The 17438-nt window shown below is 39.1% G+C and overlaps 2 protein-coding genes across 2 annotated transcripts; one reads left to right on the forward strand and one right to left on the reverse strand.

Moving 5' to 3' along the window:
• Positions 1-5046: 5046 nt before the first annotated feature.
• Positions 5047-8365, reverse strand: LOC141319750 (general transcription factor II-I repeat domain-containing protein 2B-like). Its single transcript, XM_073833270.1, has 3 exons — positions 8348-8365; positions 6396-8039; positions 5047-5256 (listed from the first exon to the last, which is right to left on the reverse strand). Exons 1-3 carry the CDS (start codon positions 8363-8365, stop codon positions 5047-5049), a joined length of 1872 nt encoding a protein of 623 aa, XP_073689371.1.
• Positions 8366-10035: 1670 nt separating this feature from the next.
• Positions 10036-16158, forward strand: LOC141338825 (tripartite motif-containing protein 16-like). Its single transcript, XM_073844444.1, has 6 exons — positions 10036-10644; positions 13691-13786; positions 13871-14104; positions 14667-14826; positions 14970-15017; positions 15232-16158. Exons 1-6 carry the CDS (start codon positions 10072-10074, stop codon positions 15756-15758), a joined length of 1638 nt encoding a protein of 545 aa, XP_073700545.1. The 5' UTR covers positions 10036-10071; the 3' UTR covers positions 15759-16158.
• The last annotated feature ends 1280 nt before the right edge of the window (positions 16159-17438 follow it).

Raw genomic sequence — 17438 nt, forward strand, 5'->3', positions numbered from 1 at the left:
CATAATGACGATTAGAAGCAGTCAAACTTCTGACGACTGCAAGACACTTACAGAGATGTTCCTTTATAAAGTATACCTAAATGAGACTGAAATTTAGTTGCCATAAGGTTGTTTGTGACAAAAGTATGTCCTAAACAAGAAAAAGAATCTTTACAACAGATTAGACTTTCTTGCTTTATTTTAAAAAAGAGTATTATTAACCATGCTGTTTAAACGCTGCATATTTATTTTTGTTAAGATGTTAAGTATAATATTTGTAAAGTTCAATATTACAGTTAAAAATAGTTTAAGAAGCAGTTTTTTAGCTTTCACGTAGGAATCATGTCCACACTGAGATTTTTGTTTAACAGAGTCCTGAGAAAAATGAAAATAGAATGTATGAAGGACTTTTTTTTTTTAAAGATATTTGTAATGACAGACTAAAATCTTTTAATCGATTAAAACAACTGAGGTTATGCATTTCTCTTGAATATCTATACAGTACATGAAGCATCAAAACACAAGATCTCATCAAAACGCAACACATTTTTCGTTTGGCTTTTCAATTGTTTCAAACACCCGTCTTGTTAGGAAACAGTGTTGTTTCTAAGTTAGAATGCTTGTAGTTTGTAGTAAAAGACATCTTTTACCTAAAACATTTTTTTCTTTTAAACTCTCTCACACAGCTTTTTCATACATCCACAAACCGTCAACAACATTCTTAAGTTTGTTTTATCATTTACCCTAATGTTATTATTTTTTGCATAGTTACAATAACAAAGACTTTATTCACCTTTTTTAACATTAAAAAATGTGGTCAATATTACTTAAGACATGTTTGACAAGCAAGTGTATGCTTATAAAACAAGCCAGACCCAATTTAAAACAAATGGATGAGCTATGGATAAGCGATTGACCGACTTTTCAAATGAACAACATATTATTAACACATAAGTTCCTGCTTACCTAGTTTATGAGCTAACAATCAGTAAAAATACTGGTCACGCTTAACATAGAGGGACAGAGACTGAATATTCAGACAGCAGCAGGACCTGATTTGTTTGTTTGTTTGTTTTCTTAAGTTAAAAACAATTGTTTGATTTCAAGAGCACGCAACTAACACCCAATGTATTTTACAAGATAGCCCAACAACAGTTGCTCAATTACAACATACACGTCAAGCCTGTTTTAGCATATGTATATTAAATTACTCTTGAATATAATTGTGTCAACAATTCTTTTTGTTTTCTGTATTTTACAAAGATGTTAAATTTGTAATTTTGTAAAATGAACTAATGCCTCATTCAAACACTACAGATTTTCATGTCAGGGAGCTCTAAAATCCAGTCTAATACCGATTGTTATCATTAAAGTCACCTGGAATTCAGTGATGGTTTCCAACAAATTATCTATAAATATTTAAAAAAATCCAATTAATTAATTTTAGTGGTAAAAATTACCCTATGAATTTATATAAAAAAATATATATATACAATTTTGTCTAATGAGGTACCTCAAGTGACTTTGAGTTGGACAGAACAAGCTAATTACGTGAGCAGTAAAATACATCAATCTACTGGTATAATAAGAAAGGTTAGTTAGGCATCTTGCGGCTACAGAGTGTAAGCTTCATTTTAGTTTGATTTATCTGTATCTTTCAGAAACAACTTTGTTTAGTAAACACAAACACATTAACAATGTATACTGTTACGTCCCAGGACGTATTTGTTTTCCTGTTCTCTCTCCCTCTACTTCTCTCTCTCCTTGTTCCACCACTTTATTCCACAATTAGGAGGAGATGGTTACCACCTGACACCATTGATTGGCTGTGCCCACTGATTGGAGGATGAGAGAGAGCAGTTGAGATTTAAACCACATTGCCAACACAGACCAGTGTGGTTGTGTGTGTGAAGGCCTGTGGTGATGATTTTCTCCTCTTGGTGTTGCAAGGAGTCTTCTGTTGTTTTGGTGAATTATATTCCCTTTTTTGCTGAGTGGATTCTCTAAGTGGTATTGTGTAAATCACTTTTGTTGTAGATCCATCTTTACAACTAGAAAACCCAGCATTTGTATGTTATTAATCTTTGTTTGTTTTCTGTTTGTGATGAGGTCTTTTAGGTTTTTGTATCTGTTAATTTAGAACGGGGTTGAGTAGAGAGGGGGTGCCATTTTTATTTCTGAAACTGTTTTCTCCTGTTTATGTTAGTTAAGGAGTGAGGGTATTTTGATGTATTTTTCTTTTCTTTTGGAAAGGTTAGTTAGTTTCTGTTTACCAGTTAGATGTGTTATGTTTGTTGTTTTGGCCTGAGCCCCCTCTTGAAGCCTTTAAAACCCTTTTGCCTCTTCACAATAAAAATGTTAAGTTTATCTTCATTTAAGTTGTAGAGTGAGCTTTCTTTGTCAACTACTTTTATTAAGGTCGTTGATTGGTCTGCAGAGCTATCACACACACACAACACCAACTTTTATTCTGTTACGTACCTTCCCTCCCTAGACATAAAATGGGGGACGTAACAATACCAACACCAACTCCAACAGTTATGAGTTTTTCATTATAGAGGAATGTTTTGAAGTACTCAGCTTTTATACTCAGCACAATAAATAAACACATAGAATTAGCAATAATTCCATGTTAACACACAGGACGGTTTGTACCTCAATGGTTCTTTGTGCCATTTCATAATAAAAGTATCTATATTGTTAACGGACTGTTATTATTTATATTAAAACATAACCAAAATAGTTATGTAACACCCCAGTTGTGTAAGATACATACCAAAAATATTACATTAACACGTTATCAAACCTTTTACACATATTTTGTGTACTTTTTAAACACATTAGTTTTGAGAGTGTATGATTTATCGTGCATGCTTGTTTTTTTATTATTAATGGTGTTGCATACACTTTTATTTAAAGCGACTTACAAATGAGCTATTTTAAAAAAATACATTTTATCAATTGAATAAAAAGAAAAGGGATATATAGAATACGTTTAGAAGAGTTTAAAAGCTACATTTATTAAACCAACCAAATTCACAGAAATATTGACTTATATGAACAAATATCATCTTAAAACTTTAACTTAAAAACATAAAAAATAAGCATGCACGATAATTAGTCACAGGAGCTAATGATGAAGAGCATCTGAGGGATCTGGAGGAGGTTCTGAGGAGACTAAAATCGAGTGGATTGAGTCTAAAAAGGAGCAAATGTGAGTTCCTGGGAGAGGAAGTGAGATTCCTGGGCCACCGCATCAGTGCTGCTGGCGTGCAGCCAGTTGCAGAAAAGGTGCAAGCGATACAAAAAAAAGCCCCCACTCCGCAGACAGTGAGTGAACTGAAGGCTTATCTAGGCTTGTTAAACTATTACCATAAGTTTCTGCCCAGTCTGTCCACAGTGTTAGCACCCTTGCACAGGTTGTTGAAGAATGAAACAAAGTGGACATGGGGCTGTGAGCAGGAAGGAACCTTTGTGAAGTCAAAAGAGCTCCAGTCATCTGCTATACTAGTGCACTATGATCCTACCAAACCTCTTATCTTGGCGTGTGATGCTTCTCCATATGGGGTAGGGGCTGTTCTGTCTCACAGGATGGAAGACGGGACTGACAGACCAATAGGATCTGTATCACGAACGTTAAATGCAGCAGAAAAGAATTACTCGCAATTGGATAAGGAGGGTTTGGCCGTCCTTTTCGGGGTAAAGAAATTACACACATATGTGTATGGCAGACCATTTACCATTGTGACTGATCACAAGCCCCTGATAGCGCTGTTTAATGAGCTCAGAGAAGTGCCTCAGATGGCTTCTCCACGCATTCAAAGATGGGCAGTGACTTTAGGGGGGTATGAGTACACTATTGTGTATCGAGCAGGCCGTGAGCATCAAAATGCTGATGGGCTGAGCCGGTTGCCACTGCCTGAAAAAGGAGTGGAGACCCCAGCAGAGGAGGAGAGAGTGCTACTGTTGGATGAGGATGATGTGTCATTGATTAAAGCAGAGCAGGTGGAAAAATGGACTGTTAAAGATCCTGTGTTGGCACGAGTAAGGGAGTACGTGCTTAGAGGATGGCCCAAGACAGTGGATGATCCAGCCTTTGGAGTATACCTTAAAAAACAGGATGAACTGAGTGTCCAGGGAGGATGTGTATTGTGGGGTGCTCGTGTAGTGATTCCCCCCCAAGGCCGGGCAGCCATACTCAGACAGTTACACAGTGGCCATCCAGGCATAACCAGAATGAAGGGGTTGGCACGGAGCTATGTATGGTGGCCCCGGATGGATGCTGCTGTGGAAGGGCTGGTAAAAGCATGTACCAGATGTCAGGAGAGCAGGAACACCCCTCCTTGTGCACCCTTACACCCTTGGGAAATTCCAAAGCTGCCCTGGAGAAGGATCCATATTGATTATGCTGGTCCGTGGCAAGGAAAAATGTTCCTGATTCTGGTGGATGCGTACTCTAAATGGATAGAGGCGTTTCCTTTGAATAATTCCACATCTGCTGTTACCATCCAGTGCCTGAGACAAAGTTTCAGCCAGCATGGGTTACCGGAAATAGTTGTCGGACAATGGCAGTTGTTTCACTAGTAAGGAATTTCAGGAATTCATGAGTCGTAATGGCATCAAGCACATAACCACGGCACCCTACCATGCAGCTTCTAATGGTCTGGCCGAACGAGCTGTGCAAACGTTCAAGAGTCTGATGAAAACGAGCACAGAAGATTCCATTTTAGGCCAGGCTAGCAAGAGTGTTGTTCAGTTATCGAATTACACCGCAGTCGACTACGGGAAAATCACCTGCAGAGCTGTTGTGTGGACGCAAACTGAGGTGTCTACCCTGGATCTTGTTCACCCTGACTTCAAAAGTCATGTGCAAAACAAGCAACTGAAGCAAAAGTGGTATCACGACATGCATGCAAAAGAGAGACATGTGAGTGTTGGTTAAAATGTGTATACCAAGAACTTCAGTTCAGGACCTACCTGGATTCCACGAACAGTGCAGAAAAGGACGGGGCCCTTGTCGTATACCATCGCACTTGGTAGTGGCCAGGTAGTGCGTCGGCACATTGATCAGGTGAGGGCCAGATAGGTGGCATCTCCGGCTGAAACAGCTGTGGGGTTGGATACTTTCTTGCAAGAGTTGGAGGAGTGGCCATTGCCTGAATCAGTAGACCCTACACCATCAGGGAACAGTGTTGGACAGCAGACAAGTGGAACGACACCCGAGGTTACTGTGTCTGGGAAAGTGACGGCAGAGGAGCAGCCTGAACTCAGAAGGGTCTGCGAGGACCAAGAAGTTGCCCAGTTACTTAAAAGACTATGCTTAGAGTAGTGGTGAGTTCCCCAGCCACATGGCAAGAATGCGTCCTGGAACTCACTGGGATGCAGGCAGTCTACCCGAAGTCCCTAGCTTAGGCTGGTAAAAAAAAATGTTGTAATAATGTTATAATGTTACTATTTTTTATTAAGTTGCTGAGGAACTAGTGTTATCAGGGGGAAGGGGATGTAGTAAACTAGCAAGTAACATGTCATTAGGTAGTGTGACCTCTAGAGGGCGTCATTAGCTAATAAGAAGCTTACCACTAAGAGTTCGTGAGAGCAGTGTGTTGTTGTCCTAGCCGGGTCCACGTCATGTTACAGCAGGGGTGGGCAATTATTTTTCTCAAGGGGCCACATTAGAAACTTTGGCAGTTTTTGAGGGCCAAACCAATACACAACATCAGTTTTGCCCAATATATATATATATATATATATATATATATATATATATATCTTCATAAAAAAGAATAAATGAAACACTACAATGAGACTGAAAATGTGGAGCACACAAATGTATCCCAATTTAATAAACATTCATAAAACAGTTTGGAAATGTGCATTTTTGAAGTGTAAAATACAAGCAACTTTAAACAAAGATTCAAGTATATATGTTCACAACATCAACTCCTTATAAAAAAAGCAATAAATGCCCCAGTGTTGTTTGTTTCACTGTTTTACCAGCGTTCTTTTTTTTTGTTTTTTGTTTTTGCTCAATAAGAAAAATCTAGCCTGTGTTGGGCTTGAACAAGTGCACTTAAGTCTGGAAATGCAAATTTAAGTTTCAAAAACTATTAACTTTATACAAAAATGTGCTTTAAAAACCAGCATCTCATTAACTTCATATAAAAAACAATAAGTGCCCCAGTGTTTGATTGTTTTACTTGAGTAGATTTTTTTAGGAAGGGAAATTATAGGGCTTGAACAAGTGCACTGAAATCTGGAAATGCCCATTTTTAGAAGTTTCAAAAACTGTCAACTTATGCAAAAAACATAACTTTGCACCACAACATAAAATATATATAAAACATTTGTTTGAATGTTTTTTCTGAGTTCATTTTTCTTGTCCAGTGAGAGAAATCTAGCCTGTGTTGGGCTTGAACAAGTGCACTGAAGTCAGGCTGAATGTCTGAGGTGGATATACGAAGGACAGCACCCAAGTAATCATCACTGAGAGAGGATCTGTATCTGGATTTGTTAAACTTCATCACAGAGAATGTTTGTTCGCAAATGTAGGTAGATCCAAAGAGAACCAACATCTTCTGAGCATGTCTCCTAATATGTGGAAAGTTTTCATCTTTGTGAGAGGAATAAAAATTTAGCAGTGATACTGACTTAAAGTGCTCAGCCAGTAGTTTATCAGACTGCAGGTCAATGAATTCAAGCTGAACATCAATGGGTGCATTGTCCACACAGCAAGTGAAGGGAGAAGAAATCATGTGCATTTGGCTCTCAATTGTTTTGAAGTCTTCAAATCGCCTTGCAAACTCCCCATGCAGTGCCTCTAACATGGACGAGTACCTGTGCAGGTGATCAGCTGATGGGGTGACTTCTTTCAGTGTAGGCATGTGGGTAACAATGTTGCCCTTCAGTTGGCTTGAAAGAAACTTCAACTTTCTCATGAAAGCTGTCACTAAGCTGTACATTTCATGTACAAAGAGGCCTTTGCCTTGCAGTTTGGTATTCAGTTCATTCATAAGTGCAGTCACATCAACAGAAAAAGCCAGATCTGCCATCCAGCCTGCATCTGATAACTCTGGGATGTCCTTGCATTTCTTCTCACAAAACTCCTGAATTTCTGCTCTCAAGTCCCATACTCTTTTAAGCACCTTGCCCAAACTGAGCCATCTGACAGTTGTGTGGTAGCCTATGTCACTATGTTGACTTTCATACTCCTCCAAAAGTGCAACAAACTGTCTGTGATTCAGTGCTCTTGCCCTGATGAAGTTAACTATTTTAGTCACAACATCAGTAACATGATTGATTTTTAGCACTGACTTGCACAACACCTCCTGATGTATAATGCAATGCAAAAGTACCAGTTTCTGTTCTGGGTTTATTTCAGTCACTTTATCCTGCATCCGTTTCAAAAGTCCAACATTTTTTCCAGTCAGATTTGGACAGCCATCTGTTGTAACACCTGTAAGTTTGTCCCATTTTAGTCCCAGTTTGTCCATGCATGAATTTACCTCTGTGAACAAATCGCTGCCTGTGGTGGTCCCTTTCATAGACCGCAAAGCTGCAAGCTCCTCAGTCATCTCAAAGTCTTTTGTTATTCCACGTAGAAATATTAGTAACTGGGCTGTGTCGCGAACATCACAGCTCTCGTCCAGTGCCAAGGAGAAAAAGTCGAATTTTTCAGATTTGTTTCGCAGCTGAAACTCCAGATCTCCCGCGATGTCCTCGACTCGTCTCGTTACAGTTCGCCTGGAGAGCGGCACATTCAAAAATGCTTCTTTTCTGTCCAGGCATATTAGCGCTGCAGAGTCCACCAAACATTCTTTAATAAACTCCCCGTCAGAGAATGGCTTACTGTTTTTCGCGATTTTGTGGGATATCACAAAGCTGGTCTTGGTTGCTGCATCCCTCGATGTATGAAGCTTTGTAAAAAGCCCTTGCTGCTTTTGCAGTTTAGTGAGCAAAGCTTCAGAAGTCCGCGCCCGCTCTGCATCCGTCAAATTCTTGTATTTCTCTGCGTGTTTGGTCTCGTAATGGCGATTCAAATTGTAATCCTTAAACACAGCTATCTGTTCTCCACAAACTAAACACACAGCTTTACCTTTGACTTCTGTAAATAAATACTTAGACGTCCATGTCTTGTTAAACACTCTACATTCTGCATCAATCTTTCTTTTTTTTAATGCTAGCTGACATAATTGAGCGCTACACTACGATCGTGAACACGTTTGTGTGAGAGTGCGTATGGTCACACGCACAGACGCAATGTAACGTAAATAAAAAAATACAGTTGCTTTCAAAATAAAAGCAGCACGGTTGCGTGTTTATAGGTTATTTGTTGCGGTCAAATAGCAAAATAATATTTCCGTTGACTCACTTTATCAGACCTGGTCATCACACGGCCCAGTTTCGTTTGAATTTTAATTAACCAATTACTTCAAATTACATCTATCTGCCTCCATATTCTACTGCAGACTAGAATATTACAAATTCAATTTACTAAATGGTACTGCCTTATTGGGACAACACCTATCCTAACCCTAACCTATACTTTGATTTCAACTTTTCAATTATGTCATTTTTCCAATTTTTATTGAAAATAAATGTCTTTCTGACATGATATAAATTTTGAAAAAGGAGAAAAAAGTTTGCCAGAAGGTGGATTTAAACCCCATCGGTCACATCGATCAGAGTAAAACACACAATTTATCCTCTACACCAGTGGAGCTGGTGATAAATAGCCCTCTTTTGTAGTGTTGACTATCCCAATCACATATTGGTGGGTGAAGTTAGTGAAAACAGCCTCTGCCAACAAGGCGGGCTGTTTGCACTTAGTGTAAACAGAATATCCGAACAACTAAACCCTTATTCAAACACCATTTGCTCTCAAACATCAGTTCATCACTGTTTACTCGATAATGTTCATATTCCAGTCGAATCCTGTATTCAACTAATGCTTCAAACAAATTGACCATACTGACTTCCTGACCTTCCATTTCCACTTCCAGTTTTTCAGGTCTTTACCGTATATGCTGGGTACAGACACACTTCTTTTTCTATTCTATCTGTTTACTTTTTTGTTTATTATTAATTTTTTAAATACCTTGCTACATATACTGCATTAAGCTAACTGAGACTTATTAAGTCATAGCACTTATTATTGCTGTTTTGTTGAATTTGATTGCCTCCATTGTCCTCATTTGTAAGTTGCTCTGGATAAGTGTCTGCAAAATAACTAAATGTAAATGAAATATGTCACTGTGTAACTGCCAAAAATATAATTGTTCAGTTTGAGACAGCTCAGTGTTGATTTAGTTCAACTTCTGTCCAAATATGTAAAGTTGGTCAATTATGAAACTGGCGGACTGAAGGCCTTTGACATAATGAAAAAAAAAAATGCTTATTTCTAATAAATCAATTTTATATCAAGCACCTCAAGGTCAGCGTTGGGCATCGTGTTGGGGTTATTGTCGCAATATTGTAAATGTTTATAGTTTCTAATGCATGGTTCTAATGTTTTGGTTTCTTCCTGTGTCTCCCCCTTTTGTTCCCTTTGTATTGGTTTCCCCTTTTGCCCATATTTGGACTTCCCACTCATTATCTTGTTTGGAATCACCTGTCCTTGTAATTAGTCACCCCTTATAAGTTGGTTTGTTTTCTCCATTCCCTTGTTCGGCATTGATATTAGTTCATGTATTCTTTCCCTCCTCCCATGGTCCTTTGTTTTCCCGTTATGCAATCTTTTTCGTTTATGGCAAATGGCTTGATTGTGCTTTGGCTGTTAGAAAAAGCATTGTGTCCTTTGTTCACTCATGTTTACTGGAAGTCCAGCAGCCATTCAGGACATGTAGGGGACTTTTGCTTAAAGTATATTTATTTTAATTGAGCAGCTGTGAAGGTGCTGTTCTCTTTCTGTTTAGGTGTAGGTGTGTGCAACTCTACTACAGGAGCAGCATTGAGCAACCTGCTTTACAGACTCACAGACACACCTATTTTACACACGTGACTCAAACATAGAACCAGGAAACAGGAACCTGAGTTCAAGGAAAGAAAAACTGAAAGTATTTGAGCTGGTTTGTCTCTCTGTATTCACACAGTAAAATGGCAGAAGCCAGAATTTGTCAAGATGAGTTCAAGTGCGCAGTGTGTCTGGATCTCCTAAAGGATCCAGTGGCCATTCCCTGTGGACACAGTTACTGTAAGATCTGTATTACAGACTGCTGGGATCAGGAGGATCAGATGAGAGTCTACAGATGCCCTCAGTGCAGACAGACCTTCAGTCCAAGACCTGCTTTAGCTAGAAACACTATGTTGGCTGAAGTGGTGGACAAACTGAAGAAGACACAACTTCCTGCTGACTGTGACGCTGGAGATGGAGATGTGGAGTGTGACGTCTGCACTGGAAGAAAATACAAAGCAGTCAAGTCCTGTCTGATGTGTCTGAACTCTTACTGCCAAACTCACTTTGAACAACATGAGAGTTTCTTTAAAGGAAAGAAACACTATTTGACTGATGCAACTGGACGACTGCAGGAGATGATCTGCCATGAGCACGAGAAACATCTGGAAATGTACTGTATCACTGACCAACGATGCATTTGTGTGCTGTGTACGAAATATGAACATAAAAACCATGACACTGTATCAGCTGCAACGCAGAGGACTGAAAAACAGGTATTTAAAAGTAGATACTGATGAAATATTGTTGATGACACTTGAGCCTAAAGCATACTTTGCTTTTGTATGTGCGCTAGCAGTTGAACAAGTATTCTCACATACACGTAACAACCCAAATATACATTCATGTGTTTATTTTGGCACCCGTATTTACAAATTACAGCATTCACACAGATTGTTTTAAAGGAGCTATGTAAGGTCAAGTTTGGGTTTTTGGGATAAATGAAAACTTTTACCACATTGTCAAATGCTAGATGTACCCCTAATTATTGAATGACCCTTTTTTTTTTTTTTTTTGGCAAAGAATAGATGAATAGTTTACTCCATTAGATGTCGATAAGGGTTCATGATGCATTTTCACCAAACAGGCTCAGCAGTAAAACTATTCTTGTAGCTGCTGTTCATTTCTGCTGAAGTGTGCAGTATTGTATATAGTGCTATATAAATAAAGGTGATCTGCAGGAATATGTGCATAAAATAACATCTATGTTTGCAACTGTCGGACAGCTAAATACCATTGTATGTGATATGAACATCATATTTTAACAAAATATATGTTTTTTTCCATTAAGAGAATTAAGCATCAAGGTTTTATATTGATGAAAATATATTTAAAATATACTTCACAGAGATGAGATGTACCCACAATTATGACCCATATTCTTCCATCTGTCAAAATGCAAGCTCTGCAATAAATCAGAAACATGGTCAGTGTGAATCTTTACATCTTGTATAATACTTAAGCTTGAAGTGTGAAACCAGCCTTAATCTTCACGCTAATTCATGTAGAGGTTGCGCACGCTGTGTTTAAACGAGTCAAGTTATGCGAAAACTGCCTTTAAAGCTGAGTCAGCACAAAATGCGACTTGCGAATAATGTGCACAGGTGCACCAAGATGAAGAGAAAAGCCCAGCGATCGGTAGGCAATGTAAGAAGTGCAGGAAACTAAACCACTTCACCAAGGTTTGCAAGTCGCAACAGCCTTGGAAGCAAAAAACGGTGCACGCTGTAATTAATGCCACTGGACCCAACTGTGAAAGAACAGTCATTCTTTATTGACACGATAAATCAAGTACATAGCAAAGTGGTAAATGAGCAAGCTTTTGCCGAAATTGAAGTAGGTTTAAAACTACAGAAAATTAGATTTAAATTGGCAAACCTCAGTCAACTGAAACCAGCAAAACAAGAACTATCAGGATACGGTGGAGAACCCCTATCTGTAAAAGGAAACTGCCAACTCCAGTGCAAACGCTGATGCCTTCGAGGGGATCAAAGAGTATATATTCCAAGGCCCAGCTGCCATTCCAGTAGTTTATCCTCCATGGAGAGTTCCATTCACCTTGCGCGGATGCTTGAAGGTGGAATAAAATAGAATGGAGCGTCAAGAAATAATCGAGAAGGTAATCCAACTGACTGGGTCATTGCCTTAAGGCCGGGACACACCAAGCCGACGATCGGCCGTCTGGCCTCGTCGGGCAGTTGGTGGGCGGCGGTGAAGCGCGTCGGTTCTCGACGGCTTTCGTCGGTCTCGCGTCAGCCAAAGTTTGCCCGATTCGACATGTTGAATTGCCATCGGGCTTGTCGGGGCCGTCTGGGAAAGAGAGCGCTCTGATTGGCTGTTCAGACATCGAATCAGAGCGTGTGGAGGACTTGAACGTGAAGTGACGTAACAAGCAAAGGAAAGAGTCAAGAGGGAACCGGCTAGCTGTCATCATTTCGCAATTCGCACAATTCGAAACCAACTATGGCTGTGTGGAACGAAGCTATTGAAGGCGAGCTGATCAATTTGCCACGGTATATCTCCTCACGCATGCGCAGAAAGCACCTTCTAGTTTGTAGTCAGGTTTCGTCAGTTTGGTGTGTTCGAGCTCAGTTTAATTGCCCAGACGCCCGCAGACGCAGCCGACTAGAGGCGACAAGAGGATCGGCTTTCGTCGGCGCTAGTTGGTTGGCGTCGGGTTGGTGTGTCCCGGCCTTTTGTTGTAGTGGAAAACCCCCACACTGGACAATATGCCTCGACCGCGGACGCTTGAAGGTGGAATAAAATAGAATGGAGCATCAACGAATAAATGAGAAGGTAATCCAACTGACAGACTGGGTCAATGCCTTAGTTGCAGTGGAAAAACCCTGCACTGGACAATGGGCCTCAACCTGAGCAACCTAAACAAGGCAATAATACGGGTGCATTATCCACTACCAACTTTGGGTGACGTAATCTCCAGACTCTCAGGTGCACAATACTTTAGTGTATTGGATGCCAGATCAGGGTATTTGGCCATCAAGATTGCAACATTGTCATCTAAGCTAACAATGTTCAACACGATTTTTGGACGGTACCGGTTCCTTCGTCTGCCATTTGGACTAGTGTTTACACAAGACAAGTTCCAGAGGAAAATAGACGAGACATATGAGGGGCTTTCTGGAGCAGCAGCTATAGTAGATGACATCTTAGTGTATGGAGATAAAAATGAGGACCACAACAAAAACCTTGCTTTAAAGAACGAGAGAAACATGTGGCATATGCTTAAGAGACAAGTGAAAAAAAATCGGATCTGTGCCATGAATGTTGTTCATTCGTTATATTTGCCTACTGAAAAGCACTGTACAATTGTTAAACTTGTTGTTCCACGAGAATACCATCCTTAATTACTGGCATTATATTGTGTTCTAACAATTACCATAGAAAGAGGAGTATTGACTCGTCATTATATACTGCTTATATTATATATAAGGGAATAGACTGAAGTTCATTGTGTGAAGGAGACCTAATACTATGTTAAGTTAAACTATGTTTAATTTACATTTGTTTTGGCTGTTCTTAGATATTTATTTTTTAAGCTAATGGTCACAGGAAGTGACGCGACAATAAAAAAGGGTAATCTGCATGGTTTCTCTGAGTTGTGCTTAATCCTATGGTACTTCATGATAGAGTGAACAGCAAAGCACTACACCTTCATCCATTATTTTTCAGTCTAGGTTTACTGAATTCATCTAATCACATGATGATATTGTGACAGTAGTTTTGGTGACATTTGCCCTCCAGAAACAGTTAAAGGAGATGCAGAAGACATTCCAGGAGAGAATCCAGCAGAGAGAGAAAGATCGTCAGCAGCTGAGAGAGGCTGTGGAGTCTCATAAGGTGAGTCTGGAGAAGAAGAGAAGTTTGAGAGGTTTGGACTTTCCTCTTTCAGTCCCACTGTGTGATTGTTATGTGTCCTAGCAGCACTCTGCACAGACAGCAGTACAGGACAGTAAGAGGATCTTCACTAAGCTCATCCGCTCCATTGAGAGAAGCCACTCTGAGGTCACACAGATGATCAAAAATCAGGAAAAGTTTGCATTGAGTCTAGCTAAAGGACGACTGGAGCAACTGGAGCAGGAGATCAATGATCTGAGGAGGAGAGATGCTGAGCTGGAGCAGCTTTCACAAACACAGGATCACATCTATTTCCTGCAGGTAATAGAGATCTAGAAGAACAGGATCATAGTGGACTTGAGCCAGATCCTGCTGTGACAGGAGACTCACAGAGAAACATTTCACGAGTGTATTATTACATACCTGTTAGTCAGACTCTCATATGATCAGCTTCTTTTGAAAGAGGTACCACTTACAAATGGGTTTCTGCTCTGGAATTCTCTTAGGAATCGTTTCTCTGAGCTCTTTCTACTGAAACATATATTTAGCTGCCAAACACCTCTAGCATCCAGCAACAGTTCAAAACTTCACTTAATAACTTCACTTCATAAAACTTGATAAAATTGATTTTTATTTGCCTGTAACACACTGATAAATTTGACCCCAAAGCTGAAGCGAGACCGTAGTCTACAGCTTTTGCTGTTTTATGATGGTTCTTAGCTGGTTTATGCTGGTGCTTTGCTGGTTTATGATGGTTCTTAGCTGGTTTATGCTGGTGCTTTTGCTGTTTTATGATGGTTCTTAGCTGGTTTATGCTGGTGCTTTGTTGTTTAATGCTGGTCCTTTGTGTGGAGCTGATGAGTTTGATTTCTGTTTGCTATAGAGTTTCCAGTCTCTCTCAACACCTCCTGAATCTACAGATGTAAATGACAAACCTTTCAGCTCTCTCTTCTCTTTTGATCGTCTGAGACAATCTGTCCATCAACTGAGAGACAAACTGGAGGATTTCTGCAAAGAGGAGCTCAATAAAATCTCAGACAAAGGTAAAGTCCTGGAGATTCATCTGCTCTCAGAAAGAAGTCCATCATCATCATCTCATATCATGGAGAACATCGTATTAGAAATGTCTTAGGAATCATTTTCTCTTGAAGATCACACTGTTCATCAATTCTATTGATTTCCACAGTCACATTCAGCAACACAGTTCTCTGGACCAGAAACGACTTCCTACAATGTAAGTCACTAAGAGTGTGTTCATGTTCTTTCTGTAAAAGGTGAAAGAATTATAATTAAAATGGATTTCATTTCATAATTGATGATATAAATGATGGTTGCACAGACTGTTGTACTGAGACACTGCTGATACATTGAACACGAAGAGTTCAGCTACATGAAAAAGATCAAACAGCTTCATCATTTTTGACTCTGATGTGTTTTATCTCCATCAGATTCCCATCAGCTCACTCTGGATCTGAACACAGTGAATAAATACCTCCGTCTGTCTGAGAACAACAGAGTGATTACTTACGCTGGCACAGTCCAGCCGTATCCTGACCATCCAGACAGATTTGATGTGTATCAGGTGTTGTGCAGAGAGAGTGTGTGTGGACGCTGTTACTGGGAGATTGAGTGGAGTGGAGGTATATATGGTAATTTGTGTATATCAGTGTCATATAAGAGCATCAGCAGGATCGGACGGAGTAGTGATTGTGTGTTTGGAAATAATAATCAGTCTTGGAGTTTGATCTGCTTTTGCTCTGGTTACTTATTCAGACACAATAACATAGTGACCCTTCTCACAGTACAGCCCATCAGCAGTAGAATAGGAGTGTTTGTGGATCACAGTGCAGGAGCTCTGTCCTTCTACAGCGTCTCTGACACAATGAGCCTCATCCACACAGTCCAGACCACATTCACTCAGCCGCTCTATCCTGGGTTCAGTGTTTGTTCTGGATCATCAGTGAAACTGTGTTGATGAATCATACAAGAGATTGTAAATCAGTAGCTGTCAGATGTTATTGATTCTCTTCTTTTCTCTTCATTACATTACAGTTTTTCTCAATTGCTTAGAATTCATTTCATGTTCATTTATTTATTTAATCAGGGACAATGCACATGAATGCAACATACAATATGCAACGCACCAGATTTAGCCAACACTGACTTATTTTCATCCGTAGTGCCTTTTGGCAGGTTGATGAAAATTATCTGTGTACACTTTTTAAAACACATCAGTTCATCTTCACTTTGCATGCATTTTCATGGCCCTAAATGAGAAAAAGTCACAATTTCTTGAAGAGATAAGATTGAAAATGTATTTAATTTGGGGCTGTACAGTTCACAATGATGGAGCTCTTAACCAGCATCTTAATACAAGAATGTTTATATGACAATAAAAGTAATTTAAAAGGTGAATTTCTGTTCAAAGTTGTTCATCAATGACACAAACTGATGTTAATATTTCTCTGCTGTTTTTAGTGATTTACTGTGAGTTAAGATTCTTACCATGAATCATCAGCAGAGTGAAAGTCCAGATGATCTTCATTCTTCTCTCGTATTCAATGATCTTCTCTTTTGATAGTAGATTCAGTTCTTCTGAAGCTTACAATGTGTGTTCAGATGAGTTGTGGGTGTTTCTTTCCTGGTTACATGTTTAACATGTTCCTCTGAGAGAGAGAGAGAGAGAGAGAGAGAGAGAGAGAGACTTTGACTTTTTAAAAGCTATTTATTGTGTCACTAAAACAATTTTACATACACAATTCTTTTTTATAACTCACTATCAGTTAAAAAAATCCTTTTCATCATCAATAAAAACTGAGTGAAAATAGCAATTAGATATATTATATTATATTTTCTTAATGACAGATGCTATTTAAGTGCATATATCAATGGGTTCTATTTACACTAAATGCAAATAGCTATAGATTTTATTTACACTATGTACAAAATAGCAGGATTTTCTGATATTTACAATATTTATTGCAAATACATGCAATTATCAGTACTGTAGTTCATTAAAACAGTATGCAGTAATTACGTACTGAGTGTAAATTATAGTTTTAATTCAATTTACTAAATGGTACTGCCTTATTGGGACAACACCTATCCTAACCCTAAACTATACTTTATTTTCAACGTTTCAAGTATGTTCTTAATTTTTATTGAAAATAAATAGTTTCCGATATAATATGAGATTTGAAAAGGGAGAAAAAAAGTTTGCCAGAAGGTGGATTCACACCGGCATCGGTCACATCGATCAGAGTAAAACACACAATTTATCCTCTACACCACTGGAGCTGGTGATAAATAGCCATCTTTTGTAGTGTTGACTATCCCAATCACATATTGGTGGGTGAAGTTAGTGAAAACAGCCTCTGCCAACAAGGCGGGCTGTTTGCACTTAGCGTAAATAGACCATCCAAAAAACTAAACCCTTATTCAAACACCATTTGCTCTCAAACATCAGTTCATCAGTCTTTACTCGATAATATTCATATTCCAGTCGATTCCTGTATTCAACTAATGCTTCAAACCAATAGACCATACTGACTTCCTGACCTTCCATTTCAACTCTATAAGCCTTCCAAATGGCCAGCTTTGCCTGTCCAAGCTAAAAGTTGTAAAAGGTACACATTTCCTTCTTATTACGAGAGTA

This window comes from Garra rufa, chromosome 1 (assembly GCF_049309525.1).
Source record: "Garra rufa chromosome 1, GarRuf1.0, whole genome shotgun sequence".
Classification (NCBI taxonomy): domain Eukaryota; kingdom Metazoa; phylum Chordata; class Actinopteri; order Cypriniformes; family Cyprinidae; genus Garra; species Garra rufa.